General features: G+C 29.2%; 2 protein-coding genes across 3 annotated transcripts in view; both read left to right on the top strand.

Annotated features, from left to right (window-relative positions):
* Positions 1 to 7,538, top strand: part of LOC101498348 (uncharacterized) — a 10,824-nt gene extending 3,286 nt beyond the window's left edge. Inside the window, exon 7 of the mRNA XM_012713296.1 lies at positions 7,247 to 7,538. Within this exon, the coding sequence (XP_012568750.1) occupies positions 7,247 to 7,538 (292 nt within the window). The remainder of the gene's footprint in view (positions 1 to 7,246) is intronic.
* A 3,022-nt stretch (positions 7,539 to 10,560) lies between these two features.
* On the top strand, positions 10,561 to 16,198 carry LOC101493917 (RPM1-interacting protein 4-like). Of its 2 annotated transcripts, NM_001279127.1 has the most exon segments (11): positions 14,590 to 15,058; positions 15,060 to 15,067; positions 15,380 to 15,490; positions 15,493 to 15,494; positions 15,497 to 15,538; positions 15,541 to 15,554; positions 15,557 to 15,562; positions 15,564 to 15,568; positions 15,668 to 15,680; positions 15,683 to 15,692; positions 15,694 to 16,187. In NM_001279127.1, coding segments are annotated over 11 exon segments (693 nt in total). In that variant the 5' UTR covers positions 14,590 to 14,605; the 3' UTR covers positions 15,723 to 16,187.
* The last annotated feature ends 742 nt before the right edge of the window (positions 16,199 to 16,940 follow it).

Below are 16,940 nucleotides of genomic sequence, written 5' to 3'. Positions count from 1 at the left end.
TTATTTTTAAAATATTTAATAATAATAAATATAATATACCCAATAATAAATAACAAAATTCAACAACCAAAGAATATATAATATTAAAATACATTCAATATTAATAAAATTTTCTTTTTATTATTATTATTAAAATTATTATTATTATTATTTTTATTATTATAATAATTATTAAAAGTTATATAATATTATTAACTTAATTACTTTTATTATTTATAATAATATTTTATATTTTTTAATGTTATAATTATTTTTAAAATATTTAATAATAATAAATATAATATACCCAATAATAACAAAATTCAAAGAAAAAAAAAAATTAACTAAGTAGGAGGTCGCATCCCCAAGATGCGACCATCTAGTGAAGTAGAAAAAATCTGGCATCAGGAAGTCGCATCCCCAGGTTGCGACCTGCTGGGGCTAAAAAGTAGGACAATCTAATATTTTGCTTTGGAAGTAGGGTTGGTATATAACTTTCAAAAAAGGGATATATATATATATATATATATATATATATATAAACCCCAAATTCAATCTATATCAAACTTAATAAAAATAATAATAACAAACTAAATAATTGTATGTCTCAACAAATTGTAATAAACAATAAAATTACTACTAATACTGATTTTTTTTTTTTTTGAACTAATTCTAATTGATAATCATTTGAGGTTGAAAAATCACATTAATTTTATAGTATAACCGTGATAGGAATTCTGAAACGTTTCCATTTATATTGACATTTTCTTTGGAAACGGTATGTCCATTTCTATTTTAATTGCAATAACATTATTTTAAGGCATGTCATATACACCTTAATTAATTCTTAATCGGTTACTAAAAATTAAAATAGGCATTTAATTGATTTAAGAATTACTGACAGCTGTTTCTGATTTTGAAAATCAGTGGCCTTTCAAAAAACAAAACAATATATGTTAGTAATGATGAAATTTGTTCCAAAAAATCAGTACACAATTAAATAAATCAATTACAAATTGTAACAATAAACTCAACAAATATGAAAAGATCGATTTCCAAAATTGAAATCATGTCTTCCCATATTAATATGTTTATATATAGACTATACATAAAACTACGCATATAAAATTTCATATAATAGATATAAGTAAAAAATATGTCTATGTTTAATGAACAGCAGTATCTCAAATATAACTATTTTTGATTATATATATATATATATATGAAAAATAAAAAATAATACCTACAATTGATATATTTCATAGTACATGCACAAAAATCAATTTATACACACATTATTTTAACTATTAAGTATTTACACAAATTTCTATGATCGAATAACTACCTAGTTTTTAATGTTAATGATATATTATTTTTATTTTTGTTTTGGTAGAAGAATATTTTATTATATAATTAAAAAAAATCATAAATATATTTGAATTTTAAGTTATAATAAAAATGATGAATAATTTTATATTCACGATATAGTGTCAGACGGACTAGTTTATCATCATCCCGATGCGCATACCTAGCTGTTTATGGAAATATATTTATCGACCATGTGGGCACAAATTAGTCCAAGACGTTGGTTAGTTGCAATATTAAAGTTGTGTTCAAAGTGAGATTCTTACTTAAACTTAGTAGCTATGCACGTTTTAGGTAACTTATATTTATTTTAATGATTTTAGGTAGATTGATAAAAATTAATTAAAACTAGTCTTGTTTGAGGAAATTAATTAATGCATGCTATTTTATTAAAAAAAAGTAACTTTATTAGAAGAAAAAAAATTTAACACACGTATTTAATGATGTGTTGCCATTTTATTTTATTTTTAAATAGTCAATTTATTCATGTTAGTATTGTTGATCATGAGTATTATGCTAAAGATGAAGATTGCTTTTATGATCTTTTATCATTCTATTTTTAACGGTTTTTTTTTTAGTTAGATTTTGAAAGAAATTTTTTATAGAATTAAATTTATATTTTTAATATATGTTTAAATATGTATTTGATCTTTATAATTATAATATTTTTTGATTTTGGTACGATTTTTTTTTTGTTTGGTTAATATTCTTATAAATATAGTTTCAATTTAAAATGTTCCTTCCATCCAATTTTCTTTACAAAAATTGTAACATAGTTAAAATATAATAATTTTTTAACAAAAAAATTTAAATATAATTAAACTATAACTTCTTTTTTTTTTTTTTAATTTAAGGTTAAAAAAAATAATCTTTTTAGAAGAACAATATGCAGTAACTCAGTTATTCTATTAAAGAGCAAATATCAAAAGTAATCTTTTTGGAAGAACAATATGCAGTAACTCAGTTGTCATTTCGACATGGGTTTCCCAATACTTAATGAGCAGTTAAAAGTTTAAAAGTTTTGGAAGAATCTTCGAAATGAATGTCAAAATGATTGGAGAATGTTCAAAAGAAAGTTCTGGTTGTCCTTTATTAAAGACACAATCAAACCAAATCAGTTTGGGAAGTTCAACTGTAAGATGAAAATGTCAAATTTGCAGAAAGGGTTGTTAAGATATAATGAGCACTTAAATGATTCAAATTGAATGTCCAATTGGTTAAAACGACGTCCAAATTGATGAATGGTAGACAATGACAAAAGGACAATAGTACATTGTACTAGCACTATTACTATAGAAGGTTATGGATGTCGCTTATCAAACACAATACCAACTAACATTTGACAGGTCATACTCACACTTGTTCAGTTTACCTTTAGTTTCAAGGCAATAATGTTCTAATTTGATCAAGAACGTGTTGATGCAATATCGTAAATCAAGTGTTTTGAAGATAAATACACAAGTTAATTAATTTGTCAGCATCATTATGACTGTGTTGATGTTTAACTTGTGTGTTTGAGTGTTTTATTCAAAGATAGACGATCAAATACATTCATACAACAATCAACAATCACATCATGATATTAATAAAAGAAACATCATGCATTAACTGAACTGGAAATTAATTACAAGATCTTCTAGTATATCCAAATCATTTTGATTAGTTTATTTTAAGGACAAAAGTAAAATGAATAATTCCCCAAAGTCTAGATCTTAAGATAAACAATTATCAAGACTACTCAAAACAATAATCCAGCTCAACAGTTTAGATAAAGTCCCAAAGAAGCAAAAGCAACATCAAGATCAATGGTTGATTCAAACAATTGTTGGCACCTTGAGAAGTGTGTCATGCGACTCTTCTCAGTTTAAACTTAATATTCAAGTTTCTCATCATCTATAAACAAAAGAACGTTTGAAAGAGGAAGACAAGAGTTTGACATACAATAAATATTCATTTGTTCAAGTCAAAAACCCTTCAAGCAAACTCCAACTATGTTCATTATATACTTGTATCATCCTTATTGAGTTTTGCTTTCAATTAATCTCAAACAAAAAATTGAGAATCATTATATCCCAAATACTTTTAACATACACATTTTAATTGTTTCGATTCTATCTTTTATATTAGAGTGTGTTTATAAAAATCCTTTCTAGATTGAAAAATGATTGTAAAAATCATTTATGGGTTGAAAGGTGGCTGTAAAATCCTTTCAAAGTTGAATAGTGACTGTTAAAAGCATTTCTAGGCTAAAAGGTAGAAATTGTAATTGATCAAGAGAAAAAATGCAAAGGAGAATGTTATGGTTTTGAAGCACTTAGTAAAAATCTCACGGTTGTGTGAACTTGAATAGTTCGAGTTGGGTGAATCAATATACTTTTTGTGTGTGATCTTTCTATTTTCTATCTTTAATTATTTGCACACACAAATCACACTTCACTATCATTGCTTTTATTTACAACCTCTTAATTTTATATAAACTATCCATAACATTTTTGTCAGTTAAAAGCTTACTAATCAACTTTTGATTATCAAGTTTAATCTTGATCAAAATATTAATTAAAGTGTATGAACTAAATTTTAAAAGGATCATAATTCAAACTTCTTTTCTTGTGATTATTAATTCCATTTCAGTACCTTCAATACTAAATCAAACCATTGGATCATTGAATCAAGTGCCAATGATTCCACTTCAGTACCTTCCATACTAAATCAAACCTTCTTTACAACATTTTAGTTGTTATCATAAAATTAAACCTGTTTGTGTATGTCTTCCCAATGGTGCATTTGTGGTAACCAAATATGCATGAATCGTTAAATTTTCACCTACCTTACGAGTGTCTTATATTCACCTGATTTCCCTTAATTTGCTATACGTTTCAAAAACTTGTTCCTCCTTTAATTGCCAAATATTTTTTTTTCTTCTCATTCTAAGTGTTCTTTTTTCTTCCAAGATTTGACGTCCAAAATAATGATTGGTTCTAGTGGTCAGGTTGAGGGACTGTATAGGTTGCTAGTGTAGAACAAAAACAACACAACAAAGAAAGGTTTGAATTGTGTGGATTTTTTTAATAAAAATTGTGCGGCTATACTCAAAGTAAAGAAGATAATGAACGAGTGTGAAAAGAGAGCAGAGAGACACATCAATTTATCTTAGTTCACCACCAACATGGTAGCTACGTCTAGTCCATTCAACTTGAAATATTAAATCCACTAAATTATCACTGGATTAGACTTACACTTAAACACCTACTAGTTACACTAACTATATTCAATCTTCTCAACCTTCTATCTCAGTACAATCAAGTTGTTGTGGAATAAGCTCTTGCATAAAGTGTTTACAATTTTTGCTTTATAAAAATTCTCTTGGCACTAACAGGATGATAACAATTGTACATATGTGATTATCGCATGTTGCTTGTATGCAGTTATTTGTTCGTTGTTATCTCTATCTTTGTTGAGGGAGGCACGTCCTTTATAGATTGTTTGTTGTTATCCCTATCTTTGTTGAGGGAGAGATGTCTTTTGCAGTGTATTTGTTTGTTGTTATTTCTATCTATGTGGTTATCGCGTGTTTCTGGTTGTTGTACTGATTGCAAAAATTCAAGATAATCTATGAAGTTTCACATTGTATCTTTGTAGAGTGATTTGACAAATAGACTTTCCAGAAAAGACTGATCTTGTACTGATTTGGCGTGTTTGTTCGAAACAGTTTGAAACTATTGGAAACCAGAGGGAACGATGATCATAGAGTTTCTTCATATCTTTTGACAAGTAGCCGATTTAGGATGTGTATTAGAGGATGCGCAATTTGCGTTGTCTTCAAAGCATTTACTTTTTTAGAGTCACACGATCAAACGCTTGATGTGATTGTTAGAGGCAGAAGAATTTTGTCATGCTTATTAGAGGCAGAGTCAGACCAACATAATTAACGTTTGAGTTCATTAGAGGCAAAAGAACTGTGATAATGCTTTGCACTATCAAATGCACTGCAACACAATGTTGATTCGCTTATCAGACTTAGCGAAAAGAGGGAAATACATGTTGTATCTTTGTCTCCATCTATTTATTAGAGGATACATTGAGAGTCCATTGATCGAGCATATGAGTTTGAACCTGCACACTTAAATCCAACATTAGAGCATCAAATTATTTTCACAAACGATTTTTTTATTATCAAAACAAGTGAGATGCTTATTTCTTCAAATTAACTTGGTTCCAACAGTCGGCTGATTCCAAGATTCTTAATGCTACTATTCACTCTAAACCAACTTCAATTTCAGGTAAACTCTAGCACTATTATTTCTAATGTTGTTATTCGACATTTTAAATTAGGACATTTATCCAATAATAGGTTAGCTCACATGCATGATTGGTATCCTTCAATTTATCTTGATTGATCAATGTTTTTGGCCACATGTTTCTAGATTTGTACTATGACATTTTGAAACTCTTTATAGCTTAGATTAGTTTTTTTAGCATGTTTTTAAACTTTGGGTCGTGATTGATTTTTAATGTTATTATTTGCATATTGACCCTTGCTCGTTCTGCATACCATAACTTGAGCTATGGATATCAAATTGACGCATGTGAGTAGGCATTGGAAAGATAAAAAACAGAGTTACAACTTTTTAATATTGACGCATCCAATTCGGAACTTTACTAGGTCTAAACTGCTGATTACATGACTAGTGTTTTTTTTGTAGTAATATTTAGTATCGGGCTACTTGTTTTTCGTCCTGAGGCTTTTAGAGCCCAAATTCGAGTACTATATATTTCAGTTTTTTAGTAAAGGTCTAGTTCTGCTTTTAGAAAGCAATACATATACTCATAGTTATCTTATTTTTGGATAAATAGAACATTTTCGATGGAAGACTATTTTCTCATATTAATCAATTGTTTTAGAATTTCATCAAAATATTGAGGTTTATTTTATAATGTTAATTTCACATTGATGATTTTATTTCTTTTTATTCGATTATATTGTCATTCTGATTGCTTAATTCGAATCTCAATTGGATTGAAAATTTTAGTTTGATATAATTTGATTTCTAAATTGTAATTTTCCGATGTTTGATTGTTAACTATAATCTATCAATTATTGCGATACTTAATCTAGTTAAAGAAATAAAATTCATGTAGGTTTGATTTATACTTGCTTGATCAATTATATTGTCAAACAGGAACAGAATCACAATTTAGAAGTTGATTGAATCTGTGATAAGTCTGAGATTTCCGAACTAGTGGATTAGTCATTCTAATATGTGATTGTAATTCGTTTCTAAATGTGTTTGAATTTGAATTTAGAACCCCCTATTTATTTATTTATTTTTTACTCTAAATTCGGTTAGCATTGTCTGAAGTCTTTGCGATATAACTCGAGTTGTTGTCCTATGCTACGTTTTTTTTACTCGTATTTGACCCGTGTGCGACAACAGATCAAATTGACGTCGTTTTTGGGGACTTTCTGATAACAATATTAGCCAATTTTAGAGTACTACTAATCATCCTAACAATTATTTTTGTGTTTTGTTGCTTTATAGGTCATGTGAGCTTGTTGCTAGCTCGTGTAGGCACTTTTCAAGTAAAAGAAAATCAATTTTTAGGCAACTATCTCGGATTGCCTCGAAATTTTTCCAGAAAATCACAAAAAAAATTAAGGAACATGACTCTTTTGTTTAAACCAATTTTTAATTTTTCATATTCTCAAAAAAAAAAATCCAAAAAAATTTGCGCTATCTTTATTGGATTTTTAGAATTTTTTGGGTGGTATTTTTATGTTTTTTGGATTTTATTTGATAGGGTTTTTCATTTTCTACTTCAATTTTAGAAATAGTAACATTAATGGAATTTTCATAATTGTGTTATTGAATTGCATTGTTAAATTCTCATGATTCATGACTAGGGCCAGTTCTGTGAATCTGCATTTCCTTGATCCCGAAATAGATATGACTTTTTATTTACATCGTAGAATTAAAAGAGCAATTAGTGCTAATGAATTAAGTGGTGAAAGTGATTTTGTGTTTAATCATACCTTATTTGAATCTGATTATGAGTGTGAGTTCACCAATCAAAATATGGATAATATAACCTTAAGACAATTTGTTGCACCTTATGCCACTTATAATGCGTTTTGTATCGAATATCCTGAAGTTACTGTACCATTTGAACTTAAATATGGTTTAATACATGTTTAATGGTATTGCAAGTGAGGATCCTCACAAACACCTGAATGAGTTCCATGTTGTGTGTTCTACCATGAAGCCTCAAGGAGTCACATAAGACCATATCAAGTTAAGAGCCTTCTCATTCTCACTTCAAGATGCTGCCAAATACTGGTTGTACTACCTTCAGCCAGGTTCTGTTACAAGTTGGAATGATTTGATTTTGTAGAAAAAGTATTCCCTATCTCTAGAGCTGCTTCAATCAGAAAAGAAATATGTGAAATTAGGTATATTGACAGAGAATTCTTGCATGAGTATTGAGAGAGATTCAAGAACAATTGCTCATCCAATATTTTTATAATATTTTTATGAAGGTTTATGTGAATTATTCTTTTGAAATTTAAGGTTGATGTCTCATTGCATGTCTAAAATTTTATGACAATGATTGTAACTCAATATCATATTACACCAAAGTATATTAGAACAAATAATGGCCCTGAATTTTTACTTCCTTCCTTTTATGCTTCTAAAGGAATAATTCACCAATTTGTGTAGAGTCTTCCTAACAAAATGAGCATGTAGAAAGAAAACATGAACATATCTTGAAATGTTGGAAGGGTTCTTCTTTTAAAATCTGAGCTTCCCAAAATCTTCTGGTTATATGCCTTATAACATGCTACCTTTACTATAAACAGAAACACTACATCACTTATTGGACATAAATCACTATTTCAAATTTTGTATGATATTGTATTTGCTTTAAGAGATTTTAAAGTCTCTGAATCATTATATTATGCCTCAATCTTACAAGTTCACGGGACATTTATCCAAAAAAATTAAGCAAAGTGAATTCTAATTTAAAACTTCAAAAGATACTAAAATCGAGGTGAAGTCTTGATAATTACTTTTTGACTCTTCCAAAAATGAAATCAAATATTCACTTGAAATATAAGATAAATAATAGATTTAAATATATCTTTTATCATTTATCTTTTATATAATATTAATTTTATTTTTTAATTTTTTTTATTCATTTATCTTTTATAAGTTTTTTTAATAAGCAAGTGTTAGTAAATTAGTTGTTATGTTAGTTTTTCGAGGTTGAACTCGAGTCTTCCTACTTAAAACTCCTCCTTAGCTCACCAACCGAACTAACTACACAATACCTTTATCTTTTATAAGTGATGAACTTTGGTCATTTTCAAAATAATCCTTAACAACAACAAAAACTATAACAATATTTTGCCATTGCAATATTGTCCGACAATTGTCAATATTTGTCCATTATAATTAATATCTTTTAAAAAAGTATTCATTCAACCAACTAACATGTGTGCCCTTAAAAATAGTATACATGCATGTTATGAACTATGTGTAAACTCTTTGAAATTTAGGATATTTATTAGAGTCATTTGTATCTTCATATGCTCCTTATTAATGTTGCACACTTTTTTTACAATTGATCCAAAATTAATCATGCAAATATTTGTAAGAATTATGGTGAAATATCAAAATAAATATTAAATAAAAAATAAAAGACAAAAAATATATTTAAACTTATTCTATATAAGGCATTCTCATAAATGCATCAATGTTTTTTCTTTACAATCATTATGGCACATGCAAAAGTGTATAAATTCATCTTAAATGGAATATTTTTTTTTACAGTCATTATCGCACATGCAAAAGTGTATAAATTCATCTTAAATGAAATATTTTTCTTTACAATCATTATCGCACATGCAAAAGTGTATAAATTCATCTTAAACCGGATATTATCACAATAGACTCGAAACGCTCTCACAAGAGTTTAAATTTTTAATCCTATGGCATTTTTAAGATTAATTTTGAACTTTGTATTTTTTTGTAAAGCTAAAAGACACTCAAATCATCACATTCAAATAGGCTTGGTTAGTAAATTTTTTGTTTACCAAATGATTGAAACAGCTATTAATGTTAAAAACACAATGTATATCAAATTAATTTTATTTATTTTTCATTCTAAAACAAAAAAAGTTTAAATGCATTTTTATCTCAAAATAAATTTTTAGTCTCTTCATTTTTAGAATCGGTTTTTTTGTCATTCTATTAATTAATTATGAGGATATTTTAATTTCCACTATTTTATATGATGTGATACTTTTATTAATAGTGTTGCACTTAGATGACATGTCTGAGTTGAATAAAATATTTTTCATATCATTATTGTTATTATTAATTTTAGAGATAAATATGTTTTTAATATCTATAAATTTCCAAACATTCAATTTTAGTTCCTATAAAATAAAAATATAACTTTTAATTCATCCAATTTTTTTTAGCAAATATTTATAGTTTATGTTGAAATTAAACATGTTTAATTAACCTTTAAAGTTAAAATTTTTGAATAATTTTTTTTACAAGTATATTTAAAATATTATAAAAAGTTTCTCCACAAAAATTTAGCATTTTTTTAACTTGAAATGAGTTATATATAAATTTTTTAAATGTAAAAAACTAAAGACAGGAGTATGAAAATATGAATTTAAACGTCGAATTTTAAGCTCATTTTTTGTGAAGGAGTTTTTTATATTATTTTAAACATACTTGAAAAAATTTATTAAAAAATACATGTTAACTTAACAACAAGTACTAAAATGGTATGCGTGATGACTTTGTAAAGATTAAAATATATATTTTTATCTTATATATACTAAAATTGAATGTTGAAATTTTATAGAAACTAAAATTAATTATAATAATAATAAACAATTATTTTATTGAAGTCACAAATACTATTTAAATGTCATTCACTAATGATAGCGACACATAATAAAAAATGGTAGAAGACTCAAAAACATCATTAATAGAATTAAAAACTAATTTAAAAATAAAAGATTAAAGGTTCATTTTTAATAAAATAAGAGATAAAAAAATGCATCTAAATAAATAAAAAAATGATTGATTTACAATGAAGAGGGAAATAGAGAATGGTCAAACATTACCGGTGGCGCCGGTCACCGGTCGATAAACCTCTCTCTAAACTCCAAACTTATTTTCTTTTCCGGTCAATCTCTTATTGAGTCTTTGAATTGTACGGAGGGGCTTGTTGGGTTCTCTCAGTTTCCATCTTTATGGTCTCTGATCCAACCAAAAATCTCAACTTTCTTCAACAATTCAGCTCTACAATATTTGGGTAGTTGCCGTTTTCTCAAACAAATGACTACAGTCAGTTCCTTCTCTTTTCTCTCTCCTCTTTCTCAATTATTGTTTGGCCTTGTTTTTGCCACGTTTTTTTGTGTCCTATTATGATGGATTTTAGTTTTTTTAGGAAAAGGTTTCAATCCCTTGCATTATTATGTTGTAATCTTTTGCTATGTTAAGTGCAGCACCTTTTTTGTTTTTAACTTTTTTCCCTTTTCAAGCTCTTAATTTTTTTCCTTCTTTCTGATGCTTGATATAGTTTACCTAAATTTTGATTCATTTTTCGGTTTGGGAGTCTCAATATGCTATATTACTTTGCTGATATCCCAACCATAATTCAATTAGAATTATGGCCTTTGTGATTTTCTTAGTTTATGTGGAAATTAGCTTCATAAATTATTAGGTTTTTATATTAAGTCTAACTCATTCTTTCAATTTGCAAAACCAATTTGTAACGTGAGAGACACCAATCTTTATGAACTTTGTTAAGATCTTATCTTTTTTTAATGTGAGACTTAAGTTTTTCTCAATATAAATAAGTTTGTGCTCAAATTTTAACTTAGTCTTATGGAATGGATTTGCTTGGTTTTCATGGATAGAAAATATGATATCCAAGATGTATGTGTATTAGCATTTTTAGAAAAAGAAGAATTCCTAAATATAATTTTTGGCTAGTGGAGCTGTATAAGCATGCTTTTATGTTCTATTCATATGTTTGACTAAAACTATAACTTTCTTTGTGCTGGAAACTTGTTGCTATTTATACTGTTTGGTTTCTTCATTATGTGTGTGTGTGAATATTTACATTGGTAACAACTTTGCAACATGTGACAGTGAAAAGATAATGATGCTATGTGTTAAGATACTGTATTTAATTTTTGGATATTTTAGGGTTCAAATTAAAGTTCTTTTGTTATTTCTTTTAGAGGTACAGAAGGGGAAAATATCTTCCCCGAGGCTGTTTCCATTTTCCATCAAAGTTTACTTGTATATGTCTGATACACTTTACGCAGATTAATTCACCTATATTTGTTATCACTTGCAATAATTTGTAACTTCAGTCGGTCTAATATATTCACGAGAGATGTCGAAGCAACTTTCAAGAACCCGTCTACAACAACTACATTAAGGTAGACAAAAAAGTCAACCAAAATAAAAGCTAAAGAATAATGATCTTTGAAGCACTAACATGGACACAAACACCAGACACTGACATAGACACCTAAGCACCAATAATAATTTAAGAAAATAGAAGTAGTTGAATGTAATCACATGTACCGATGGTGTTTGGCATCAACACATATCAGACATTGGACACGTCTTAAATCTGACATGTCGATGGCGGAACTGGTGTCACAAGAGAGTAAACAAAAACTTAACACCAGTAGATTATTTCTTTCTCTTTGTTGGCTTACAGTTATCTTACAATAATTAGGATAATGTTGATATAACATGCTTTTAAAAATGAAAAAGGAAAAGAAAATAGGAGAAAAAGAGAGGTACCCACTTTTGGAGCAGTGCAACATATTGCATAAGAATGGTATAAACACTAAGGGAGTCGGGGAAATTGAATTCTTTAATATGGATTTTGTGATGAAAATTAATTTGAAACAAACAGATGCAGATTCGTGATGAATCTACTATCTGCTATATTATAAATGTATTTGGTGTTTTAAAGGAAAAAAGAAGAATGCTTTCCGAATTACAGACTAAAATATGACTTTGATCTTTTTGCTCCCGATAAAATTACTGATTTTTTTCTTCGAACACTATAAATCTTGTGTAAAATCAACTGATAACATACCGATTTTGATGGAGAACTTCACTAATTGGTAAGATTTTCACTTTAGGTTTGTGATGATATATGACTCTGCCCATGGCAGGATTGATAAATATTGTCATTTATTGAAATTTAATCATATTAATGACGTTTCAAAGCAAATCTTTGTTCTTGAGTGGTAACGAAGAACAATCTGGTTGTTGTTTGAATGTTAATGGACTGAATATAATATAAAGAGTGACATATTTATTAATTAAAATGACACTATTACCATTTTTTAACTGTCCTTGAGAGGATTTGAATTTCATCCTTTGAGATAATAAGGTTAAACTTTTACTTTTGAGTTGACACCTCATAGACATGAAATTTGTTAACTGTCGTAAAATGTTACATGCTTGTTGGTCAATTGCAATAAGTTGTACCAAGAGACATCTTAGAATACCATTGTACTAGTAAGTTGAAACAACATAAAATTCAGGTTTGTAAACTTAAAATTGCATGAATCTTTTAACTATGCGGTCATTTTTTGGATCAATTTGGCTGCAAGGGCTTAAGTTTCCTATAACATAAAAATTTTATGTGATTCATGCAAGAATAGTTTTTAAAATGGAATATACTAGAAAATAAAAATGGAAGAGACTTTTAGCCATGTCTTTTTTTTTTCTTTCTGTAATAAGGCTTGATAGTAGTTATTGTTGTTGTTGAGAATGGATTAAAAACCATTATTACATGCTATCTTTCATCTTTTGTGAATTCTAGAGGGAAATGGATGGTTTGAATTGAATATTGTATTTTGGTTATTATTTGCAGTGTTGAATTTTGCTTTGGTGATAAAATAGAATAATCGTTTAGATCAATCTTAGAAGAGTTGTAAATGTGTAAATGGAAGAAAAATACATCAATTAATATAGTAAGTATTGAGAGATATCAAGATACCTTTTGGAGATTATATCTTAGATTTCAATAGGAGTCTTCCTAGAAACCAAAAAGTATACATTTTTCAAGTTGTCAAATTATTAATCAGGCATGCTCTATTTATCTTGGTTGTCAATAACTTTTGCAACTAACAAAGACCGAGGGCGAAGTAAAACATTATTTCTTGAAATATTGAATCATTGGTTTCTGGGTTGCATTGTTCATTGGCATGGACATTTGGAATAAGTAAATCAGAGGTTTTTCCTCCACCATCATTCCAACATTGTGAAATATGAAGCATTGACACGAACACATGACACAACATTGACATGTCGACCCCAATAATTATTTGAGAAAATGAAAGTGATTGAATGTAACCACAAGTGACAGTGTTGGACACAGACACGTGTTGGACATCAGACATGCCTTCAATCTGAAGTGTTTGTGCTACATAGATTTTGAGTTCCTTGGTGATTTATTTTGATGGATTGGAAAGAAGTTAGATGGCAAAATTTTGTTTCAGGAGCAATTCTTGCTGTAATATACTGTGCTGACTTACAAATACTAGAATTTTGTTGCATTTTTTATATCATTTGCTTTTAGAGAATATAGTCCTCTGTACTTTGCCAAAGTGCTCTTTGTTTGCTTCTTTCTTCATCTATGAGTATAATTTTAATCAGAAATCTCTTAGAGAGACTTGAATTGAATATGATGGGATAATAAATCATCCACAGTCAGCACTTCTATCATATTACAAATTGAAATAGATACTACTTTATATGATTGGGTGGAACAATGTTGTCAAATAGAGACTATAGTGGTGCTGCCTACAGCACTTTTGTGTAGCAGAATTTGAACTAATTGTTATTGTTCTGCAGTATCCTATTTAGTACAAAGTCTTGCCAAATAGCGACTATAGCACTGCTGCGTAGCAGAATTTGAATAATCTATTATTTTGACAACACCAAACAATATCTTTTGTTTCCTTGCTCTGTTATATACCTATTATTAACTCTGATTCGGTACAAGAAGCATGTTTGTTAGCATTTAAAACCTGTATCAGGGTCTATTTGTCAAAACTATACTTATAGGATCTCTTCAATGTGTGTCAATTTAACAGCAACGTTCTCATGTTCCAAAGTTTGGCAATTGGGATGGCCAAGACGATGTTCCTTATACAGCTTATTTTGACAAAGCCCGGAAAACTCGACCTGGCACCAAAATGATTAATCCAAATGACCCTGAAGAAAATTCAGATTTAGTTCTTCAAAATTCATCTTCTGATGCCGACATAATTCATCCAAAACCCAAAGTTTATTCAGAGAATCAATCCGAAAAAGGATCAGTGAGATCAACACATAATGAGTTACAAAAGAGCAAGGAGGATGGTGATCTTAAGAATTTTGTTAACTCACCAGCTCGTCATGACAATCTAAGCAACAGGAGTGCTGGTGATTCCGCCTCTCGTCCTGGAAGCCATGGAGTAGGTTCTGCTGACACCTACAGAAGACCTTTAAAACAAAGTACTGGCTCAGAGTACAGCATTGAACGGTCACCCCTTCATCGCCAGGCTAAAACCCCTGGTAGAGATAGTCCTTCTTGGGAAAGAAAAAGTTCATACGATAGCAGTCATGGTACACCAGGAAGATCCCGATTGAGACCAGCCAATCGAGGGGATGAAACTGTTAGTTTTCTTTTCTGTTGTCTTGGTCTGTCATTTAAATAAAATTTTAAAATCATGAATATATATTGCATCAATGATTGTAATTATATTTTTGAGTTGATGCAAATGATTGTTATTGTTCTAAGGTGTGAACATAGTTGGGATATCAGTTTAACATAATTATGTCTCTGCAATCCAATTTTCGCTTAAAAATATATTTTATCAATGATTGCCAATTTTTAAGCATTAAGCATTTGACTTTTGAATCTTTATGAAACTTCCCTTCACAAATGATTTATGAGTTTTCTGTGTTTTATGAATTTGATTTGGCAGCCTGATAAAAGTGCTGCTGTTCCGAAATTTGGTGAGTGGGATGAGAGTGACCCTACATCAGCTGATGGCTATACTCACATTTTCAACAAAGTGCGGGAGGAGAAACACGTTGCAGCTGGAAATGCGCCAGGTACACCAAATGGAAGATCATACGTTATCCGAAACCAACCTGCCAATGACAAAACTCAGGTATACCTACAACGGCTGCTTAAGATTAAGACAGTCGATAAATTTCCATCATGTTGATGCTTCATTGCTTCTCTTTGTTCTCATAATTGCTTTTTCAGGGTTGCTGCTTTTTCTGGGGCAGAAAATGATTATTGAAAGTGCATTTATATTGTGAGCAGAAAAGAAGATAAGAATAGTGTTGTTAATGGTCGTGAGGCATGTTGCCTCACCTATAATTTGACTCCTTTATTATGAGGGGTGTACTTTCAAGGGTAAAGTGCGGAATTTTAACCGGTTGAGATTTTAACAATTTGATAGCTTGTTATTCATGTGCTTGTATTTTATTGCAGTCTAAACTGTTGATCTTTCAATCAATGGTTTTAATCCACACTTTACTCTTCCAAGTGCACACTCCACTTTAGAGGATCTAAATTCTACTCTTTTATATGTATATATATTAAAGGCTCTCTTTCCCCGAGGGAAAATGTCGTCAAAGTGCCTTTGTCTTGAATGTGTCCCACTTGTATCTTTCTTTCGTTTGACCAGTAAGCACGCTTTGCATGCAAGATTGTGATCTTTTGTATAAGTAATTGCTACGCTGTAATTTCAATTTATGAGATCTATAATATTTGTTACATAATTCTTCTTTGATGACTTGATGAATTGTGATTCAGGTTCTATAGTGTTGAACTATTATTATAGTTTAACTCAGAATAATCCAATTCAATAACAAACTGTTTCAGAAGTAGACATTTTTCTTGGTCAATAAAGATCAAGTAGGTTCTTAGATGAGTTCATATTTTAGGATGTCAATTGTTAACCTTTATGCCCCCTGCCATTCTTCTTTGTACCTTTTATTATTGTTTGACTCAAGCACTTGACGTATACTAGATTTATACCCTCTAAGTCATTGTGCAAGATTATGCAAGGATGAGTTGTGTGTTCAAATTTCCTTGGTTTATATTTCATTAATTCTCCCTCGTGGAGAAAAATGCTTCATTTCTATACACAAATCTTAGCATTCCGTGAAGAATGTTTCCAATCCATCAAAGTGAATCACCAATGAACTCCCGGTGTTAGGATGATAATTGAACAAACATCTAGCTACGGAAAACAGAAATAGTAACTTCTATCAAAGTAAAAGGCCATTTTTTACAGCTCCTGCCTTCTGTAATAAGCAGTCTTTGATTTCCAGAACTTACCAGTTTCCACTGTAAAATATAAGCTTAGGTTGTCAACATGACAATTTCAATAAGCTTAGACCCAGGGATTTCATGTACTGTAACTTATATTGTAAAATAAAATATCAGCTTCAATGTCAAATGCATCATCAAGATTTTGATCTATTGGAAGAACAGTACTAGTCTGTACTTATGTTTTAGTACATGTAAAT

Source organism: Cicer arietinum, chromosome 3 (assembly GCF_000331145.2).
Source record: "Cicer arietinum cultivar CDC Frontier isolate Library 1 chromosome 3, Cicar.CDCFrontier_v2.0, whole genome shotgun sequence".
NCBI lineage: Eukaryota > Viridiplantae > Streptophyta > Magnoliopsida > Fabales > Fabaceae > Cicer > Cicer arietinum.
The sequence above is the reverse complement of the archived record's forward strand: the minus strand, read 5'-3'. Positions and strand labels throughout refer to the sequence as shown.

Coding starts and splice junctions, on each gene's coding strand:
- LOC101493917 (XM_012713292.3), top strand. Junction 15,068..15,379: donor CCAATCGAGGGGATGAAACT/GTTAGTTTTCTT, acceptor TTGATTTGGCAG/CCTGATAAAAGTGCTGCTGT. Junction 15,569..15,666: donor CTGCCAATGACAAAACTCAG/GTATACCTACAA, acceptor TTGCTTTTTCAG/GGTTGCTGCTTTTTCTGGGG.